This window comes from Falco biarmicus, chromosome 20, assembly GCF_023638135.1.
Source record: "Falco biarmicus isolate bFalBia1 chromosome 20, bFalBia1.pri, whole genome shotgun sequence".
NCBI classification, from domain to species: domain Eukaryota; kingdom Metazoa; phylum Chordata; class Aves; order Falconiformes; family Falconidae; genus Falco; species Falco biarmicus.
The window spans coordinates 4,769,823-4,790,488 of NC_079307.1; the positions used below are offsets into that span (position 1 = coordinate 4,769,823).

The 20,666-nt window shown below is 56.4% G+C and overlaps 2 protein-coding genes across 2 annotated transcripts in view; both read left to right on the plus strand.

Annotated features, from left to right (window-relative positions):
- The first annotated feature begins 1,936 nt into the window (after positions 1-1,936).
- On the plus strand, positions 1,937-12,991 carry OAF (out at first homolog). Its single transcript, XM_056322794.1, has 4 exons — positions 1,937-2,317; positions 9,953-10,087; positions 10,657-10,837; positions 11,348-12,991. Exons 1-4 carry the CDS (start codon positions 2,081-2,083, stop codon positions 11,620-11,622), a joined length of 828 nt encoding a protein of 275 aa, XP_056178769.1. The 5' UTR covers positions 1,937-2,080; the 3' UTR covers positions 11,623-12,991.
- Positions 12,992-17,648: 4,657 nt separating this feature from the next.
- POU2F3 (POU class 2 homeobox 3) overlaps positions 17,649-20,666 on the plus strand; it is a 42,487-nt gene continuing 39,469 nt past the window's right edge. Inside the window, exon 1 of the mRNA XM_056322772.1 lies at positions 17,649-17,856. Coding sequence (XP_056178747.1) covers positions 17,649-17,856 — 208 coding nt within the window. The remainder of the gene's footprint in view (positions 17,857-20,666) is intronic.

Below are 20,666 nucleotides of genomic sequence, written 5' to 3' on the forward strand. Positions count from 1 at the left end.
CCAGTAACATGACTGCAGCATGTGCATATACCAGAAACTCCTGGCCCAGACCGTTAACATTCAGAGAACTAAATGCAACTCAGCAACCGATGCTGCAATGGGAACATTGAGCTGTAAAGCATGTTCCACCTTTCCTATAGCTCAGAAAAGAGATTACAGGCATGAGGAGCTGTCCCGTATCAGCAAACAGCAAAGGTAGAGGAGGCTGACTGTCACCAGTAAAGCACTAGTTGGGCCACTCAGACCTGTCCCTTTGAGCTGTCTTTGAGCTGTGCTTGCTCTTCAGTAATTCTCCACTGGCCACTAAACTGTTCAAGTGTCTCTTGCTGGGATGTGGGCCAGCAGTGCCTGTCCCTTTCACTTGCCAGTTTTCTGTCTCTTTCAAATCTCAGCAAAGTTCTCGGCTTCTGTCCTCCCTGAATACTTTTCTCCGCTATCTGCTAAAGAGCCACTTGCTCTTTAGTTCTGTTGCCTGCCAGTGTTTTGAATCCACTCCTCAGCCTCCAGTATTTCTTGTGTCAGTGTCCATTCATTTTGGGACTGGAATCAAATCTACCATTCCCGTGTCAGATTCAAGGTTCAGTTGCGCCTTGCTCACATCGCAGTCCGCAGGACTATGGTGTTCCTGGCAAGGTGCTGAGCCTCAGAAAGAGCTCTCTGAGGCAGCCGCCTTCCCGATTTCCTTTGCTCTCAGAGGTACCAGGAGAAAAAAAGGCCACCACTTACTCCGAGCCAACCTCGCTAGACAGGCAGTCCTGAATTACCTCTCCCACCCCAGGGCCCAGGTGCGCAGTGGGTGCTGGTAAAACCCACAGCTAGAAGAGCACTTCCCCCAGATGTGGAGCTGCAGGGAGCACAGCCTTATCTCCGTTATCCTTTGTCCTCCATCCAGCACAGACACAGGACGCACAGACACAGGACCGCGCGCTGGTGCTTGGGGCTCAGCTGCGAGCCCACAGACCTGAAGCAACCCTGGTGCGACAGGGAAGGGGATTCCCGGTTTGGGCCGAGAAGCTGGAAGTCTTCCCAGGGTTATCTGTGCCCACCGGCCCGGGGCACTCTCCCTTCCAGCCCCTGCGGGGTCCTCCTGCCTTTTTGCATAATCTCCTCTGAATAAATACTCTGTGAGCCATGAGCGAGACCTTCTCCTGCAGCTTTTGTCATAGGAACTGCTGCCCTGCTGGTTCCTACCTTGGCCCTCCGGGCCCTCCCTCCCTGTCTGAGCCCACCCGTCTGTCTTTCTCCCATTTGCACCCCTTCGCTTCTTCTTCCCCTCGGCTGTCCTGGTTTAGCTCTGCGATTGTCCTGGGAAGTGTTTCCAGGGATGGTTTGTCTGAGGGAGGTTGTGGAGGTTTAGGGTTAGCCTGGTGTGAGGCCCCACAAGCACTGTTCGGACGCCAGCGCTCCCACCGCCTGGAAGCGGGGACTCGGGGCTGTTTCTGTTCACTTCCGAGTGTTCCCTTGCAGAGCTGCTCCTCGGGGTCGGGGCCCACCGCCACAGCGTCTGGGGGGGGGGGGGGCTCTGGAAATCCAAGGGGTCCTCCACGGCGTGACCGCGGAGGCGGGCGGGCGGCGGGCACATGGGGGGTCGCCTTTTGCCTGCGAACCGGAGTCTGAAGCGACCCGGGTCCCCGCTGCGGGCCGGGCGTGCGGCCCGCCTGCCTGCCCCCCGCACGGCCACGGCCACGGCACCGCGCCGTGCGGCGGGACAGCCGGGACTCGCCTGCCTCCCCCCGCTGCAGCGGGTGGCCACCCCGCGGAGGAGCCGGTACCGCGGGAGCCGCCGTGCCGTGCCGTGCCCCCCCCACCCCCCCGCAGCACAGCGGGGCCGCTGCGGGGGCCGGCCCGGCCGGCGCTGGCCCTTTAACGGCGGGGCGGCGCGCCGGCTCCGTGGGGCAGGCCCTGGGCCTGGGGGAGGAAGTGACGGGCGGGGGGGCGAGGGAAAAGCCCGCCGAGGGTTGAATGAGAAGGGCGAGCGGGCGGCGCGCCGAGGCAGCCCAGCGGGCCGGGGCTGGGGAGCGGCGGGCCGCCTCGCCCCATGCCGGCCTTGCCCTGAGCGCCGCGCCGCGCCGCGGGGGGGATGCGCGGCCCGCGGCGCCGGCTGCCGGCGCTGCCCGCGCTGCTGTGGCTGGCGCTGGCCCCGCTGCCCGGCGCGCCCGGCCCCGCGGCCAGGGCCGAGCTGCGGGTGCGGGTGCGGCTGCCCGGCGGGCAGGTGACGGAGGAGAGCCTGCAGGCCGACAGCGGCTCCGACTGCATCAGCCTGGAGCTGCGCACGGCCGACGGCGCCCTCGTCACCCTCACCGCCGACTTCAGACAGGTAGGGCTGGGGGCCGGGCTGCGGCCCCGGGGGGCGGCCGGGGTGCCCGCGGCGGAGCCCGACGGAGCGGGGAGGCGGCGTTGGGAGGGTGGCTGCCGGCGGTACCAGCACACGGGGACCCCCTCGGGGGCGGGCTGGGGCCTGGCGACCCCCGGCCGAGAGCGCCGGAGCCACAGCCGCGCCTGAGCGGGGGGTCCCTCTGCACGCGTGGGGAAGGGTCCGCCCGCCCCTTTGTCTGCAGCCCCCGCGGGCGCTGCCCCCCGCAGCTCCGGCCCGCCCCGCCGGTGGGAGCAGCGGGGCCGGGGGCTCCGCGCGTGGGGGTGCCCGCGCTGTGCCGTGCCCCGGAGCATCACCCCGCGGGGCCGTGGGGTGCGCTTGGTTCCTTGGGCGCAGGAGCTGCCTCGGGGAGCACGTGCGTGGTGTGGGAAGCGTTTGATTGACAGCTGCCTGTGAGGCTGACAGCAGCCCCCCCAGCCCGGCCCGGCGTGCAGAGGTGGCCGCTCTGCGGGGGGGGTGGCCGCTATGGCCGAGCAGAAGCCCAAAGGTGCCGCGTCTCAGCGGGAGGTGGCAGCTCCCGGACCAGCGCGGTGTTCCTCGGAGCACGCCGAGCCCGGCGGGGTGCAGCGAGCTCCCTGCGGCACGGGAAGGGCCATGGGGCGCCGCGGGTGGCACGGCTCCCCGGGCAGCGCGGCAGCGCTGTCTTGCTCTAGCCCTCTGTTCAGACTGTTCAGGTGGACTTTGGTTTGCAGTGGGAGGAAGCTCAAACCCATGAGATAGGAAGGTGTGGTGTCACAACCTTGTTGTGAACCTTGGAGCCTTTAGCCAGGGATTATTCTGCTGCCTCTTCCCCTTTCAGCGCTGTTCTCTGGTCCCCGTCTCCTTGCAAGCCTCTCTGATGACCCTCATCCATCTGGAGGGTGCATGGTCAAGCCCACCTCTTTCTGAGATGCTAGCAGAAGCTGTGGTGGGTTTGGAAGTGATGGCGTGCTCCATGTACTCCAGCACACATGAAGGGAAGCAGTACCATGACTCCAGTTTTTTGGGTTGGTTTTTTTTTTTTAATTGCAATGTAAGACATGGCACACCAGGGAAGTTTCTTAAATCTGCAAGTGGCAGTGTATTTCTGGCCAAGGGAAATCCAAACTCCTTATAGAACCTCTAGGTCAGCCCTTTGGGAGCCTGGGATGTGACTTAGGGACTTCAGGTGTTCTGAACTGTTGATTGTTTCAGCATTTTTCCACTTGCTTCAGCTTTTCTTCAGGGGAGCTTACTGTCAAATCTCATCTACAAATGCAGCAAAGCGTATGTTAGCTCTTTTCTCACTCTCATCCTTATTATAGTTGAGCTGTTTCTGGGTACAGGTTGTCTGAAAGTATCTTGACTTCAGCATGGTAGATCCTTAGCTCCATGCAGCCCCTCAGCTCCTGCTGGAAATACAACAGGAGATGGTCCCTGGAAGGCTTTGCAAGCATCAGACTTGCAGAAGTCCACTGCTAATCTTCAGTTTCAGAACAGTTGGGTACTGGCTCTCTCAGTTTCATGGCTTTGCTAGAAAATAGCTGAAAGAAGCCAGAAAAACATAAAGAACCGAGATGGATTTGTGGTGCAGTGACTAATGATGCGAGCAGGCAGCTGCCTGGCCAGGCCTCCCCTTCTGACCTGTTCTGGCTGCACACAGGCATTTCCCTGTTCTGCTCTGGTGCTCATCTCTCTAACATTACACAACTTCTCCTCTCCAGAGAGAAGGTCTTGAGGCTCTTCATCTTGGTAAAAGCAGCTGGGGTTGTTGATCTGGCTTTCCCAAGCTAGATTGTGTGGTCATGCTGTGGCCAGGATGCTGGCCACATTTTGCACAAATGATTTTTCCGCTTCTCTGGCTTAAACTGCAGGGGGTTAGTCCAAAGGCAGATATTATTTTTTTAAATGTCTTTGCTGACAAGGAGTTGCTGCTAGACCAGGGGCTGGAGGAGAAAGGAGTTATAATGAGGTCATGGTTCCTTTCTCTGTTCTGACACTGATGGGACTTGAACAGTGGTTGGGTCTTCCACAGAGGTGGGACTTTCATGTCTCTTACACCTCTGCCTCCCCTCCAGAGCTGAACCTGAAGGGGTCATGTCCTCAGAGCACGCCAAGTTGGTGGTTTTTTTCTCGTTCTCTAGTGCAGCACAGACTGCTCGGTGGGAGTCCAGACTGGGACTTGATGTTTTCTGGGCAGCACAGTAGCGAAGACCATTTCTTTTCTTGCAGTGTGACGGAATTTGGTGAAAATGCTTCTCCTTCTCCACTGTAGTACTGTCACACATAAAATGTATTGCAAAGAAGAGTGAGGGGGGGATGGCAACCCTAAATGTTGTGTCTAATTTGAATAGCATGATCTCTCTAGTTTAATATTGAACAGTGGCCTGAGAACAAAGTGGGTGGTTTTATTCCAGGGTCAGCACAAAGGTATGGAAAAGTTTCTTTTTCCTTTTGATTGCTGGAAAAATTGCATTGGAAACACAAGGGAGAAAGCATGGGTAATAGCAGTTTAACACTTGCACTGCCAGTCCTTTCAGTTTCCTTGTTAATAAAACTGACATTATTTGATATTGTGGGGCAGTATTTTGACCCCCTTATGGCAGGGGTCTGTCATCTTGGATGCTAAATGACCAGGTGATACAGGAAAGCAGCTGTCCAAAGATTTTATCAGTGCAATTTGGAAAACAGTCTCTTCTCTGATAGAGATACCAAAAATATAAAAAGGAGGGTGGGAGGGATGGGGTGGGCTCATTAAAACATGGTGGTGTTTGTTACCCTGAGCTGTAGTGAGGTACCTAAAAATGCTCTCCCTTGAACTGATCACTCAAGGGTAATTTGGCAGCTGTGCCACACACAAAGGCAGCGTGGTGGCTGCTGAGCTGAGCACAGGGCTGGAGGGCTACACTCCTCCTTTATGGCCGGAGCTGCCTTTTGCTCACTCCACGGCTTCAGTGAAGTCATTTCTTAGGTAAATCCAGTTTCAAAAGTGGCCTCTGACAGTTACTTTTACGCATCACTCAGGTTCCGGATGCTGAGCATGAGAATGCTTAACTAGAGAATGTTCTTCCAAGCGTCTTGGAGCATTGTGGGGATTTCTGGCTGCTCAGTGCCTGTAAGAATCAGAGTCAAACTTTATTGCTCCTGAAAATGTGCTTCCCGCTCTCCCAGCACATCCTCAGTTCACCTTCATAGATACCTGAATGTAAGAGGCAATGTACCAAAGGGACTTCGTTCTAGCCATTTCCAGTAGGAGAGGGGTTAAGAAACATGATCTCCACCCATTCAGGGTAACTCAGCTGGCTGGACCCCCAGTGTGAATGCAATAACAGCATTCTCTGTGTTGTAGGACCAGCTGTAGCTGTTCCCCCAGGACCGCAGCAAAGGCTGCTGACAGGGTAAGGAACTGGGCTCAGGAGTGCCGGCGTTACCCCGTGCCCCGAGCAGTGCATCCCCTTTGCGTGTACCCCCCACCCTGAGCAGACACGTGACAGCAAAGACAAAAGTGGTCCCACAGCAGCACTGCTGTCCTTGGGGGAGAGAATATTGGCAGGAAAGCTGAATGGGCTGTGGGGAGGAAGGCATTGAAATAATTTATTTCCCTGGGAACTGGTTTGCTCCACTCAGTGTGAAGTTGAGATGCTGGGCTCAGATCTAGACCACACAGGCTTGTACGTCTGTACTGGATAAACCCTAGAAAGGGAGGTTGAAATGTTCTCGCACCCTGGATGGCAGTCCCTGGAGGAGCTGGCCGAGGACAGAGCGAGGAGGGAGGAAGTTTGATGATTTCCCTGCTCCTCTGTGCAGGGAAGTCTTTGCTGGAAGTCCCATTGGTAGATGCAGGCATCCTGGGCTGTTGGGAGCTCAGTGCACAGATTTCCTTTCTGCCCTTAGGAGAGGGGAGCTGCTCTCCCCACGCTGTGGACGCCAAGGCTGTGGTTACCTCCAGTGCCATGGTTAGAGCGTGGCTGCAGAACTGGTGGTTCTGTTACACCAAGCGTTTGTCATCCAGCCCTAAACAGCAGCTGTAACTGTACCCGCCACCGGAGTGTGGGTCAGGGCCAAGGATTCTCAATGCCCCCATGGTAAGTTCATCCGAGAGTCCTCGCCCTGCAAAGGCAATGTTCTGCTGGGACTTGTTCCCTGCTGGGAAATTTTGCAGAAGCCCAGAATTAAAGGTGCTGTTTGTTGCCTTGGCTGAGTACCCACCTTGGCACTGATTCACCCTATTCCTGCTGGTGGGAAAGAGGTGACGTGGCTGCAGAGGGAAAGGCTCTTTCTGCGTAGGAAGAACTTTGGTGGCTCTTTCCACGTGAGGTGTGACATATTTTTGATGTGACAAGCTTTGGTTCTTGCTCCACCTGAGGTCACATAGGCAGGGCAGGGAGAGCTGGGAAGCTAAGGAAAGCCAGGCGAGGCTTTGAGAGAGAGAGAGGGAGAGAGGTGAAGCAGGGCTGGGGGAAAGAAGAGACGGGCTTCTTGCTCAGGAGCGAGCAGTCGCTGCAGGGTACGTGTCTCCCAGGAAATGGGCCAGCACACGGCACAGCTTTAGCCTTGCTCTGAAACCCCCAGCAAGGGTCGCTTTGGGTTTGCTGGGAGGTGGGTAAAGCTGGGGTTTCTCTCTTCAGACCAGCGCATGCCATGGGAGCCAGCTCCTTGAACAAAATGGCTTGATTAAAGCTGTTGGTTGGCTCACTGGCTGTTTCAGTGCTGGCAAAGCCAAACTATTCCTGTCGTTCCCAGTGCACCTCCCTTGGTATCTACAAATGTGCTGGAAACCCCTGATGTCTGGAGTTGAGGCAGCACCAGAGCCCTCTTCATGCCAGAGCTGCTTCTTTTAGATGCTGCGGAGTGAGACAGGGAGAGGGATGTGGGCAGAAGCACGGGGGGTGCAGGGGGGGCAAAGAAATTATACCCCCTCTCTGGGGGACCCAAGCCCATCGTGTGGAGGGGGTTGCAAGCATTGAGGGTGGCAGCTCAGGGTGGTGGTTCTCGCAGGCAGCAGTATCTGCAGGGCTGGTGGCATGGCTGGCAGACACAGATCTGGCTTTGCTGTTCAATGCACCCGTCCAAGCAGCCAGGCGCAGTGGGGAGCAAAGGGCTGGCTGGGGGTGCGCCCAAGGGCAGGAGTGGGGAGGCACGAGGGAGACCAGCCATGCCTTTCTGAAAAAGGAGACTCTGGGGGTGGGGGAAAGGATGTGTTGTGCAGTGGGACACCATCCCGCTCATCTTTACTGTCTTCCCCCCTGATCTTTCCTCCTGCAACTGTACCTTCCCCCAGTGCAAGACCACCTTTTCCTACCTTTCTCTCCCTTTTTCCATCCCCTAGCAACAAGCTCTTCCAATGATGATTTTTGCAGGGAACTCTATCATGGGTTACAGGGACTTATCAACCTGTAAATCAGTAAGCACACAGAGGTAGGCAGATAAATATTTAGATCAGATGAGCAGCAGCCCTGGGTCACTTGCTTGTCGGTGCGATGGAAGCAAGGCCGGAGCTGGAGGCAGTACCATAAGGTGCTTCGAGGGCAATACAGCGGTGGCTAGTGACCCTGTGTGCTCCGAGCTTGCTCCTGCCAGCCTCGGGTTGGAGGGGGGAGCAGGTGTTTGTCTCGATGCCCGAGAGCTGCTCGTTTGCACCGTTTGTGCATTGTTGTGACACAAAGTTGGTCTTTCCTCTCCTGAGTGCTGGGAAGTCAGGAACACTTAGCTTGTCTCTGCCTGGACTTTGCAGGGGCAGCTGGGGGGGTCAGCCGGGAGCCCTGGACTGTTTGCCAGGAGCCATGAGAGCTCTGAATCTCTCATCTGTATCAGCCGTGAGGAGGGAAGAGAGTTGGGTGTCTGAAGGCTAATTCTTAAATAGGCAGATGAGAAGGATTAATCAGTTGCTCAGCATGCTCTCGTTTTACAAAAATTGCCTCCAACCTGGGAAGTGCTGCACTGTTTTTAATCTCCTGCCTGTAGAGGTTTTTGGCTTGAGTGCAAAACATGGCTATCCCTGTTTGCATTTTCCAGACTGAATGCTGATTGTTCAGAGTGAATTAAAATTAAATCTGCAACTGAAGAATATGCCAGGGTCAGCTACTAGTTTTAGTCTTGCGCAGCATGGGAGATCACAGCAGAGGAGCTCAGCTGGAAGGCAGGTGGACTAAATGTAGGTGGGAACAAGGGTCATTCCGGTGGTGCCAGTGTCTCATTGGGAATTCTCCCTATTAAAGCTGTCAAAAAAAGAATGATTCTGTAGTAATTTCGTAAGCGTTTTTGGTATCTCTTTCTTCCCAGAGCTCCTCTGTGTCCTGCTCTCGTGGTGTGTTTTCAGTCAACAAATGCACCCAGCAAAATCCTTTCTTCTGTCTTGGGGAGGGAAAGGCATCCTAGATTGCAGCTGTTCTTTCAGCTGTCCAGATGTGCACTGAATTGTATACTCTTTTCTCTTCTGGACATGAAATAGAAGGCAGGAAATAAATAGCTGGCCGTATGAGCTAGTCTGTGGAAAAATTCAGCACAGCCACTGCTTAGAGCTTGTAGGAAAGAGAAAAGCTCCCTTCTTCTCAGGGCAGAGAGAGGTTTGGAAGAAGCAGAGCTTATGAGCCATACAACAGGAATAGCTCAGGAGGAGAGGGATGATCTTAGCAGCTTGGCATAGCTTCTGTTTGCTGGTCCCTAGCCACCACTATCTGTCCAGTTCTCTGTGGAAGACATTGTTAAGAGCGATGGCTGCGGGCGGGTGCCAAAAGGCAGTAATTGCTCTTCATACTGAGAAGGAGGCACTGTTCCGATCCGTCTGCTTAGCCCTTACACTAGTATGGTCTGACACTGAGACGGGGTGGTGGATTCCCACAGAGTATACAAATGCACTGAAGTAAGAAGCCAGAAGAATTGATACCTGCATAGAAATCAGTTGGCTTATGCCAGAACAGGGTATAGGGAGATTTTACTATCGAACAAGGTACTCTGAGTCTATGTGAAAGTAACTGTGACTGTTTTCCAGGCTGGTTTTGGTGATGGACTACAATCCATGCCAGAAGGTTTATATATAAAATGCCAAAACTCTTGACCCAGGCAGAAAAGAAGGTCAGCTGCAGCTGATCGTAACGGTTCCTTCTGGCTTCAACAATTTGACTTTCATTTCTGTTCCACGGGCTGTTGGGGTCAGAAATGAATAATTTGTTCTCCAGGATACCAGTTTCTCACAAGCGGCAGAGGAAATTTGCAACTGCTTGCCCCAAGTAATGCATGGAGATAATGGCTATGTGATATTTGTTTAACAAAATAAACTGAGGCTCCTTGGAGGCTTGCCTCCCTTCTTGGTAAAGGACAGAAACCCCCAGCTGTTGTTTGAGGAAGCCATGGATGTGGGATGTGACCTAGCAGCAATTTGTCCTTGCTACAGTGGGATTGCAAAAACCCTTCCTTCTTTACAGACAGCAGTTATTATGCTGCAGGTTTTTGGGTGGAATTGAACCTGGGACTACGCCCCTGTGCTGGGGTAGCAGAAGTGTGAGACCTTTGACTTTGTTCTTTTGGCCAGAACCTTCCTCTTTGACCCTGACCTGTTGGTTCACCCTACTGATGCCAAAGATCTGAGACTCTCACTGTCTGTGTTTGTGTCTTTGTCAGGAGGTGAAGATCTTCCGTGCCTTAATCCTAGGGGAGCTGGAGAGAGGCCAGAGCCAGTTCCAAGCGCTCTGCTTTGTCACACGGCTTCACCGCAACGAGATCATCCCCAGTGAGTCCATGGCAAAGCTGCGGCAGGTAAGAGGCACCCAGCAGCTGGCTTCAGTGCCAGCACCACCCTCCAGTCCATCCAAGGGGTTTAGAGCTGTCCTGCCTGGATAGCCTTCCCCAGCAGCTGCCTGGTTGTTCAGCTATCAGACCCACTTTTGACCACCTCTCCTGCTTGAGGCACTCTGTATTAAACTAAGCTCATCAATAGTGTTGATCCTGTTCTACTATTATACTAGAATGAGGCATGATTTAGTGCAGCCTCATCTATATCACAGGGTAAGTGGATGGCTAGAGCAATCACCGGGAAAATCCCTGCCCCACATCACCCAATGAAGTAAGCAGTGATTTGGGACTATTCATCACAACAAAGCATTGAGAAACACCACAGGCAGAAACACATCAGAGCTGTGGTAAACTATCATCTGTTTCAGCATCAACAAGAAGTTTAAGTGCCTTCCATCCAGACAGGATGCAGGTGCATTTACAGAGGAACATCCATTTGCACATCATTTTATGCTGACATGAAATCACGACATGCTATAAGGAATAATTCGTTGCAACCAGGATTCAAGTTTTCATTATTTCATCCTCTGCAGAAAAATCCCAGGACAGTGCGGCAGGCTGAGGAGGTGCGGGGCCTGGAGCATCTCAGCATGGATGTAGCTGTCAACTTCAGCAAGGGGGCCCAGCTGAGCTCTCACATCCACAATGTCTGTGCAGAGGCCAAAGAAGCAATTTACACCCGAGAAGAAGATGTCAAGTTTTGGCTGGAGAAAGGTAAGTTTCCTCTGGTTTCTTTGGAACTGCTCCTGTCAGCCAGTTGGCGTTCTGCTGTGATCTCTTCTGCCAGGTTTCTGGTGATCAGCACAGATCATTTTGGCTTCTCCTTCACTGTCTTTATGGTGGGTAAGGCATTTGTATTGCTTGCTTGCACATCATGCTGCACCAGTCTTATTTGTTAGCATGTCTGACTTCTTTTGGTGGTGCTCTCCTAGTGAACCTGATTAGGCAGGTGTTTTCAAGGTAACCTTTCTCCTGGTCCATCACCCAAAAGAAATACACCAAGCGTGTGAATGTATCTTCTGGCTTACTTTCACCAGGGCCCCTTCTCCCACGATTCCTATTCAGACTCATGTCCAAACAGCCCCTGGAAATGCACTTTGCCTAACCTCACCCTCCTTGACTGTCCCGGAGACTGCAGAGAGAGCAACGCTTGCTTTGGTGGCTCTCTCCTTTGCCCTTGCCTTTCGGCAGCACCCTGAGCAATGTCTCTGCTTCCTCCTGCAGGGGTGGATGGCTCTATGTTTGAGGTCCTGCCACAGACATCGGATCTCCCTGACCTGCAGCGCTGCAAGCTGTGTGCTGATCGCTGGAAACCCTGCATTTGCAGCTACTCGCTGAGCATCGAGTGGTACCCATGCATGCTGAAGTACTGCAAGAGCCGCGATGCTGGGGGCAAGGTTTCTTCTTACAAATGTGGCATCCGCAGCTGCCAGAAGGGCTACACCTTTGATTACTATGTGCCGCAGAAGCAGCTATGTCTCTGGGATGAGGAGACCTAGCAGAGCCAGGCCGGGCCTTTTCAAGGGGCAGCTCATCTGCCTCCTGCCACTATTTATGATGCTAAGGGCCTCCTGGAGCTGTCTGCTCCAAAGAAGGAATATGGTTCACAGCGGTGCCTTGTACCAGGAGAGCTCCGTGTGTGTGCCTTTCTTTCTGGCCCCCTGTGACTCCCTCCCCACCTGACACTGCCTCATACTGTGATAAGCAGGCTCAGCTCGCTGCCTGTTGATGCTCTCCTGCCAGCTGCTGGGAGATCCAGCTTCCTGGAGGCAGCAGGAGATGGAGGTTTCTGGGGTGAAGCACCAGGAGGGGGTGTGTTTTGCCCTGCTCTTGAGTTAGCAGGTGTGAAAGGGGGCAGCTCTGATCAGTTATCAGCCCCGAGCATCCTGATGAGTGGTCAGGGCAGGGAGAGAAATGGTTTTGATGACCTGGACTGTCAAACACCTCTGCCACCGAAGAAGCCCTTTCACTGACTTCAGCCCCTCCTGGTGATACAGCAGCATTTCCCAATGGGAAAAGAGCTGATCTGTGGGACCACATACCCTGAACAAGGAAGGTATGGAGCCTACCCAAAGCAAGAGCCTACCTGTAGCTTTTTTTAGTGTCTGGCCATTACATCCTTCCTGTGGCTAGAAGATATAATGGGGGGATGTATCCCAGGAATGACTTTTGCCCCTTAAAGGGCTGGTAATTAGGGCTCTAATTAACCCCTGTTTAGACTAGTGAAGGCCCAACTTTCTGTGTTGGTCTTGTGACTCTCCCACAAAGAAAGAAACATCTAGAGACTTGTAACTACCATGATATGTTGTGGTTCCAAGGGGGGAAGATGATCCCAGGTGGGTTTGCACTGTCGTTTTGAAGAAGACAACCTACATCTACGTCCAGTTTTATGTCCTTTTCTGCCAGCTATTCACAAGAAGCTCTTAGGTAGTTGTACTGCTTTGCTGTGCCTTGGTTTCCCCTATATGTAAAACAGGGACAACACTGAAGCTGACCTTGGCCCTGGTGTACGTCTGGAGGGCATCAGGCAAAAAGCGCTGCAAGAGTTCTGCCTGGTTCCTGTGTCCTCTTCCACTCAAGTCAGAAGGAGCAGGGAGGGGAGAGAGGCTGTTGGGGTGAACATTGTGAACCCCTGTGCCTCCTGGTGAAAAGCCTTCACAATGTGCCTTTTTGCCTAAAATACCGGATTTTTTGACAAAAAAAAAATTGGTCAATTATTTTTGTATTGATCACTTAAGGGGGGAGAAGGGAAAGGTATTTTAATATTGCAACATGAAGTAAAACACACTTGAAATGATTTTCTTTTTTAAAAAACCAAATTATTTATCATTTGTAAGGTAAAATAAACTGATTTTTTTTTTTAAAGCATCCCTGGCCTAAAAGATTCCTTGTGCGTCATTATCTGTGTGTGATCCAGTTTGGGTTCTTGATAAAGAGTTGCTCCCTTATGGGCAAGTCTGAAGCCTGCACCTAGGACACTGGAGACCCGTGGATGGGGGGAACATCCAGCTGCCCAGCATGCCCACCGCGCTTCCCGATGTGTCCTGCACCTCCAGCGTCCTGCCCACCCAGCCCCGGGGCTGGCAGGCAGGCAGGCAGGCAGCTTTGGCTCATCTCGAGCATCTGTGGAAGCTTTGAGCCTGAGCTCAGGTGAAGTAAAAGACCAGCAGTAGAAGCAGGTTGTGGGGTGATGCAGGCTGGTGCCTGCTCTTCTCGCCGAGTGGTGGTGGGGTCCCCTCAGGGGACAGTAGCAGATGTGGCTGGAGGCTTGCCTGGGTCCAGCAGCCCCAGTGAAGTATTCTTTGTCTGTTCCTCTGTAGCTGAGAGGAGGTGAGGGCAGCAGAGCTTCGGGCCAGCTCGGAGCTCTTAGTGGCTGCTCGAGGGAGAGCCGTGGAGTGCTGATTCCCCCTAGTGTGAATGCAGGGATCGGACAAGGTCTCCTGCAACCTCAGGTGCTCCAACCACCGAGGCGACTTACCCCTTGCTGGGGTTTCTGGGGAACCTGAAATTGCTTCATTTTGGCTTACGTGGTCAGCGTTTGCAGGGGTGGGTTCTCCGCTGCCTCTTTCCGTGCTTGCCGGGGATAAATCCAGCTGTGGGGTGAGGTGGGCAGAGGGGGGCTCCATCCTGCTGGGAGCCCTGCGTAGCCCGTACCCGCTGCTGCCTCCTGCGCAGGGGTGCTGGGAGGGGGGGATGTGAGCTCGCTCTGGGAGCGGTGGGTCCCATCCCGGTGAGCGTCAAGATCCATGTTTTGTAGCGTCGAGGCTCTGGGGTGCCGGGATCACAGAGACGTTTCAGCCCTTCCCCGGTTCCTCTGGCAGCACCGAGCTGAGGTGTCCCAGGCCAGCTCTGGGAAGCAGCATGGAGCTCAGCACCACCGAGCCATCGCCTCGGCTCTGCGGGGTGGCGAGGAGCCCTCCCCGGGCCGGCCCTGCGTTTGGGGGGCTGGGCCCGTGCTGGGCCGGGGGCCGCTGGCAGCAGCAGGTCAGGGAAGGGCACGAAACGCGAACGCGAAGCACCCGCTGCGCTGGGCCCCGGAGCGGTGCTGGGTTTGCGTGGGCTCCGGGGGGGTCTCCGGGGGGAGGTGGGGGAGGTGGGCACGTCTCCCCGGCGCGCTGCAGCCCCCAGCCGTGGGCGGGAGGGGTGTCTCGGCTTTCTCGAAGGGAATGCCGCCTGCCGGGAGCCCTGCCCGGGGGCTGAAGCCCGGCGGTGCCGCTTTGCGGTGCAGGTTGCCCGGCCTCCACCAGTGGGTGCTGGCGGAGCGCGGCTCTGCGCGGCGGGGCCACGGGCTGCCCCCGCTGCCCGCGCTGCCCGCACTGCCCGCGCTGCCCCCGCTGCCCCCGCTGCCCCCGCTGCCCGCGCTGCCCCCGCTGCCCCCGCTGCCCCCGCTGCCCCCGCTGCCCCCGCTGCCCGCGCTGCCCCCGCTGCCCCCGCTGCCCCCGCTGCCCCAACTGCCCCCGCTGCCCCCGCTGCCCGCGCTGCCCCCGCTGCCCGCGCTGCCCCCACTGCCCCCGCTGCCCCCGCTGCCCCCGCTGCCCCAACTGCCCCCGCTGCCCCCGCTGCCCCCGCTGCCCGCGCTGCCCCCACTGCCCCCGCTGCCCGCGCTGCCCCCACTGCCCCCGCTGCCCCCGCTGCCCCCGCTGCCCCCGCTGCCCGCGCTGCCCGCACTGCACGGACCCTCCCGCCACCGCCACCCCGATGACAGCGCTGCAGCTCGGCCCCTGCAAGGTCGCGCTGTCCCGCCGAGCCTCACTAGAACTGCACTGCGGTGCATTTGCCTTTCCAAAGAAAAATCCTTGTTGATGCACTCAAATAACACCCTGAAAAAGCAGCTGCTGCAGGTGGAGGCAGGAGACCTTCTTGGCACGGAGGGAAGGCGCAGTTGGCCAGGAGTGCTGGTATAAATCCTTGCTGCTAGGAAAAAGCAGTGGGGATTTTGTAACATCTTTCTGCAGTTTGTGCTTTCAGCCTGTCCAAAGGCCATACTCCATAAATCAAGCACTATCTGCGGAGCTTATCTTCCTCCAAGAAGGGAATAAACGCTGGCAGCAGGAGTGGGGGAACACATGCGTACAGTGAGGATGAGAGCGGACTGATCATTTGTTGATGGCCATGGAAAAAAACCAAACCAACCAGCGCATCTGCTGGCATCTAGGTGTGATCATCTCAGGGCAGTGTTAAAGCAAATCTGCCTTTGCCTGGAGAAGGTGGTCTTATTTCCAGAACAGAAAGGAGTGATGCTGCTGCAATCTGACCCCTACTACTTCTCTCTGTGGGTAGCAGAGGTGTCTTGGGTAGCATGATCAGGAGAGTGTATTCTCTTTTGCCTGTGTTGTCACTGTGATCAGTGAAGCCAAGGGTACCCAGGTGAAGGGCTGTGCTCCCACAGCCGTTTGGGGAGAAAAGCACCTAAATGTTGGTTGGTTTTTTCCTGCTGTTTCATTGATCACAAAATAAGTCAGAAAAAGCAGATGTCACCAGCTGCAGGGCCAGACTGGTGGCTGGAGGATTGCTGGCTGTTCTGGGCAGCACCCACGGGGCCAGGAGAGAGGGCACTGTGGCCCTGCCCAGGGCTGGGACAGCATCCCTGGCCGGGGGATGTTCGGGATTCCTGCCCACCTGGAAGACTTGCTGGGGAGGACCTGCCTGCCTGGGGCTCCAGGACAGGCTGCTCCCCTCTGGAGCAAGAGAAAAGCACTGGGCAGCAGAAGAGAAAAGATGGGTGTCAAGTGAACTTCCTGCTTGGTGTACAAAAGGGTCTCTGATGTGGTGGGGAAGGAGAGCTCTCGTGGTCCCCAGCCTTTCCAGGGCCTTTCTTCTGTGCCCCAGAGGCCCTTCAAGCTGGCTGGGAGCCACCAGCAAATCCATGTTTGACGCAGTGGAGACACCTGATCGCGTCAATCTTCAAGATGGGGAAAACCCAGACATGGGGGTCATGCTGAAAACGCTAGCAGCAGCTGGCCAGGAACAGCCCGAGGATCAGGGCCTGAATGGCTGTGGTTCCGCTGACACAGGCTCAGCTCGGTGGCAGGAGTCCAGCCCCTCCAGCAGCTCGGAACAAGCTGCCTGCGCAAACTACCTCGTGTCACCTCTCTGCTTCCTGGAGCACTGAGCCAGCCTGCCGGGATGTCCCCTCGCGCCCTGTCCTGCAAATGTTAGTCTGACCCGGGAACTTCCCCTCTTCCTGCTTACCCCCTTCCACCTCTCCCTCTCACTTTCCTCCACTTTTTCCTTGTTAGAGCTTTCTTTGACACGTCGCCCTTTCCTCCCAGCGCTATGCCCTCTGCTGAGGATGCCCTCCCTGACCGCGAGCCGAGGGCAGGCGCTCCAGCCCCATAACGTCGTCAGGCTGGGTTGGAGGGAAGGCTGGGGAGCCTGCTCGCCCGCCCACCCATCTCTTCACAGAAACCTGTCTTTCCAGGGAGGGAGAGCAGTATGTGGGAAAGCCAAGAGCCCTGGAACGTGAATTAGGCAGGGAGAGATGAATGTGTGATAGCTTGTACCTGGCAGCTGCCAACTGAGCGTGTTAACGCTTTCAGGAGGGGGCTGAGCAGTGCTGGAGCTCAGGCGTTTAACACAGGCGTCCTGCTACCCCCGGCTGTGGTAGGGGTCATCAAGGCAGTGAACAGCAGGGACGGGGGCAACTGCAGTGCCTGGGTCCATCGGGGTGGCTGTTGGTGCCTGTCGCAGCACAGAGCGTAGGCTGAGGATCTGGCCTCTGGCAGCTTTCTGCAGAAGAAGCCAACATTAGGGGATTTTTTTCCCTGGCTTCCCTGGAATTCGGCTAAATACTGCAGCTTTAAACAACATGGAGGAGGAGGAGGAGGAGGAGGCTGTCTGCCACTTCTCTCCTCTTCTTGGGGGGCTGATGTACCACAGAGTACGGGTCAGGAAAGGGGAGACTCCGTGTGCTGATCCTAACCCTGCCCTGTGTCTTTAGCCAGGCCGGGTTATCCTTCTGCTCTTAACTTTCCTTTCTGTGCTGGTTTGTTTCACACGGCGTCGTTAAGGTTCAGCCCAGACCCAGACCTACGGGTTGCAGAGACTCAGCCGCACAGGCTGCTCTCGTGGCTCACGCTGCAGAGACCCCAGGATTTAAGTGAAGGGGCTGCCGACCAGGGGGGCTGTTCCAGGTGCCTTCCCCTCTGGGTGCTGGCAGCCGCTGCCCAGTTTGGCTCCATGCCTCAGCCTCTCTTACCTGCACGTTGGAAGGGGCAGAGCCAAAAGCCTGTCCACAAGGGGACAACTCAGACTGGGGCTGACGGCGGAGCCCCCGCAAAGCCCCCCGCTCACAACCCAGCAGGCAGGTGCTGTGGGGTGTATCTGTGCGGGTGAAGGCGGGCAAACTGCCTTCCTTCCTCCCTCCTTCCCACCCCACCCCACGCCCTGGTAGCGCTGCAGGGACTCATCCATTCCCGAGTTACTAATATGCAAATGGTGCTTTTGCATGGGCCGGGCGCCAGGCTGCTGGGTGTCAGGGCACCCAAGGGAGCCGGAGGTGGGGCGAGGCGTGGCGCGGCGCCGCATGCTCACCTGGCCCTGCATGGCAACAGGCAATGGAGCTCTAGGTCCCTTCGGGAGCGGACCCACGCCTGGTTTGAGAGGCAGCGGGTGGCAGAGGAGGGAGGGCAAACTGGCAGCCCCTGGCAACCTGGGGCTGACGGCAGGAGGCTGGGCGCACCGCGGATTTCCCTCCACCAGCAGGATGGTGAACCTGGAGTCTGTGCACGCAGGTAAAGAGCACTTGAGGAAGGATCGGGCTGGAGCTCACCGTGTAGCCGAGACCGTGGACTTGGGCAGGAAACAGGATTGCTCCGATTCCTGTGACCTTTCCTCCCTCCTTTCCCTCCTCTTTTCTCCCGCTGGAGCGCATGGTTCAGTGCCCACACTCCTACCCGGGGATGGATGCTGCCCTGATCCTGTTCAGGGGGCTGCCAAGCCATGCCCACAATGTGGGTGCACCGCTCACGCTGCCAGCCCTAACGTGGGTGGGGGAGCAGAGCGCAGAAGTGTCTCGGGAACCTGGAAAATGACCTTTTAGTGCCTGACCTGGGGGTCCGGTCATTGGGATAAAGCTGGGAGGAGTGAGAGGGGATAAATTCACAGAGATGCAGCAAGGCAGAGGGGAGTGCATGTGTGAGAGAGTGAGAGCGAGATGGAACGTGGGTTGGAAGGAGAAAAGTTAATGACAAAGAGGGAAAAGGAGGGAAAAATGAATGAGGAGGGAGCTGTAGGAGGCTGAGTTGAGTGAGGAATGAATGAACAGGGACACTCTGAAAGAGACAGACTCCTTCCAGGGGGTCTGATCCAGAAGTACAGCTTAGGTAGTCCCACATCTTTGCTGAGAAGACCTCTTTGCAATTCGCTGGGGAACCAGAGCAATCACTGCCAAATCCCTTGGAGCCGTGCTGAGCTCTGGCTCGCCCCGACAGAGTGAGTTTAGCTTCTGCCCTCAGCAAAAGCCCCTGTGCTTGAGGGGAGGGACGGTGCCCCGGGCACACCGGAGCTGCGGGTGCCGCTGGGGCAGGGGCAGAGTGGCGGCAGCAGCGAAGGCCAGATCCTGACAGCCCCTCCTGCGGCAGGGGCAGGCAGCAGGATGCTGGGGGTACGGGACCACCTGCCCTGCTGGTGCTTTGTGCAGCAGGACCCCTGCTCGCTGTCCCCAGGTGTGGAGGGGAGGGGGGTGGGTATGGCCATCGCTCTGTCCCAGGCTCGGTCCCTCTGCGCCCCTCCTGGCACGCTGCAGTGAAGCACGGGTGCTGGGTGGTCCCGCTGTGCAGGGGAGACCTTGGGCTCCGTGGTCAGTGCCTGTAGCCCCTCACCAGGCCCTGCTGGCCTGTGGGCTCACAGACAGGCCTGCAGGGCAAGCCAGGTGCTGCGGCAGTGCCGTCACCTAACGCAGTGTCAGCCTGCAGCGGGCTGTCAGAGGCGGCCAAAGCCTCTGCTCCCTGGTGTTGCTCTCCCCATGGCTCTGGGGTGGCAGCAGCCCCTCCGGGCCGGCCGGTCCCCGCTGAGCAGGCTGGTTCCCTGGCCAGCCACCGGGAGGGGCAGCGGGGGAGCCCCTGGTGCCGCCGGCCAGCCACAAGGAGAGGCTGCGGGAGGTGTGAGGCTCATGGTCTTGGCTCGGCGTGTGAGCCTGACTAGTCTGAGCACCTGCAATGGGTGTGCTTGTGTGTGGTGTCTCTCGGGGACGCATCCCCCGCAGGCTCCTATCCACCCATCTGCTTTGCTTGTGGGCGACTCTTTCTTCATGAGAAGATTCCCAAAATCGATACGGTGCCCTCTGTCAAAGCCAGTGGCATCACTCCCAGGGTGGATTTGGCCGGCAGCTGCGCAGAGCTGGGTGCGTACTGAACTTCCATTCTCCCATATCATCCCACCCTGCCATCTGCCAGGAGAGCCTAGGGTTTAAGCCGTCTTTTCGCAGGGAGGGAGACCAGCCTGGGCCCAACCGCTCTCGCGTGCGGGAGCTCAGTGCTGGTGGGAGGGCGCTTTCCTCCTTGGGCAAAGGCACTTCAGCAAGTTCAGTCCTGGGGTCCCTGCACAGCAAGGCCTTGCCGTGAGCTGCTTGCAGAGCTGCTTCTGCTCTGCCCATGCAGGGAAGACGCAGTGTGCAAGGTGAGGGTGGGCTGCTCCGGCCTCGCATCCCTGCCGGGAGGGTTTCCCTGCAGCAGCACCTTCCCTGGCTGGGCCACCTCCTCCTCCTCCCCAGGCATTGGGACAGGTCACCTGCCTGCAGCCTCTGGAGGGTCTGGACACCTAAAGCACAGAAAATTCAATAGGCTCTGGGTAATGGTCTCAGCCAAGCTGGGTTTCCCCACCACCACCACCAGCTTTCCTTTTTCCTTTGAAAGTCATCAGGTTGGTTTACCCTAGTGCCCATGTCTGAACAACTATAAGGGCTTGGGAAAGCTTTATTTGCTGACACCATTTGTTTCAGCAAAAATAGAGATGCAGATATATCCCCAGAGAAGTGTCTGCACTGGTATAGTTTCTTTGGTCTGGGCAAACAAACCAGACTGCCCCTACCCCAGGTATGTTTGCGAGCTGAGGTACAGCAGCACATTTTTAATATGGCCCAGGCCACAGTGGCGGCTCCTAATGGGTCTGTGGTTAGGAGTTAGGCAGTCCTAAGTTGCATTATTTTTCCCAGAGATTTTTTTACTAGCCTGCTTATTCTCCGTGTATTGCCAACATGGCAAAGCCGTATGGAAGAAGCCGGCATTTAGCTGGACTCAGTCTCACAGCCTGCCTTGTCTTGAGGTGTTTTTTCAGATGGAGCGGGAGTCAAATCCAGACGCATCACTGTCCTGCTTTACAGTGGCAGCCTCCTGAGCGGCCATAACAAGGTGTTGCCTTTAACTTGGTTACACTTACATCACATTAGAAAGCAATTCCTCTGTACGTCTGCTCCCTGTTCTTGAGGATCCCTTGGAGGATGGCTGGCGCTACACTGGTGTCCATAGGTATAAATAAGCTGGTCAGCCCCAAACCACTCAGATCGGTGGGCCTTGATCAAAAGGGTTCTCTTTTTCTTCCCCCT

What these genes read in the sequence shown, in the direction of transcription:
- OAF (XM_056322794.1), top strand. Translation starts at nt 2,081, where the DNA reads ATGCGCGGCCCGCGGCGCCGGCTGCCGGCGCTGCCCGCGCTGCTGTGG. An exon ending in TCACCGCCGACTTCAGACAG is followed by an intron (nt 2,318 to 9,952) that starts GTAGGGCTGGGG and finishes TGTCTTTGTCAG; the next exon opens with GAGGTGAAGATCTTCCGTGC. An exon ending in CCATGGCAAAGCTGCGGCAG is followed by an intron (nt 10,088 to 10,656) that starts GTAAGAGGCACC and finishes CATCCTCTGCAG; the next exon opens with AAAAATCCCAGGACAGTGCG.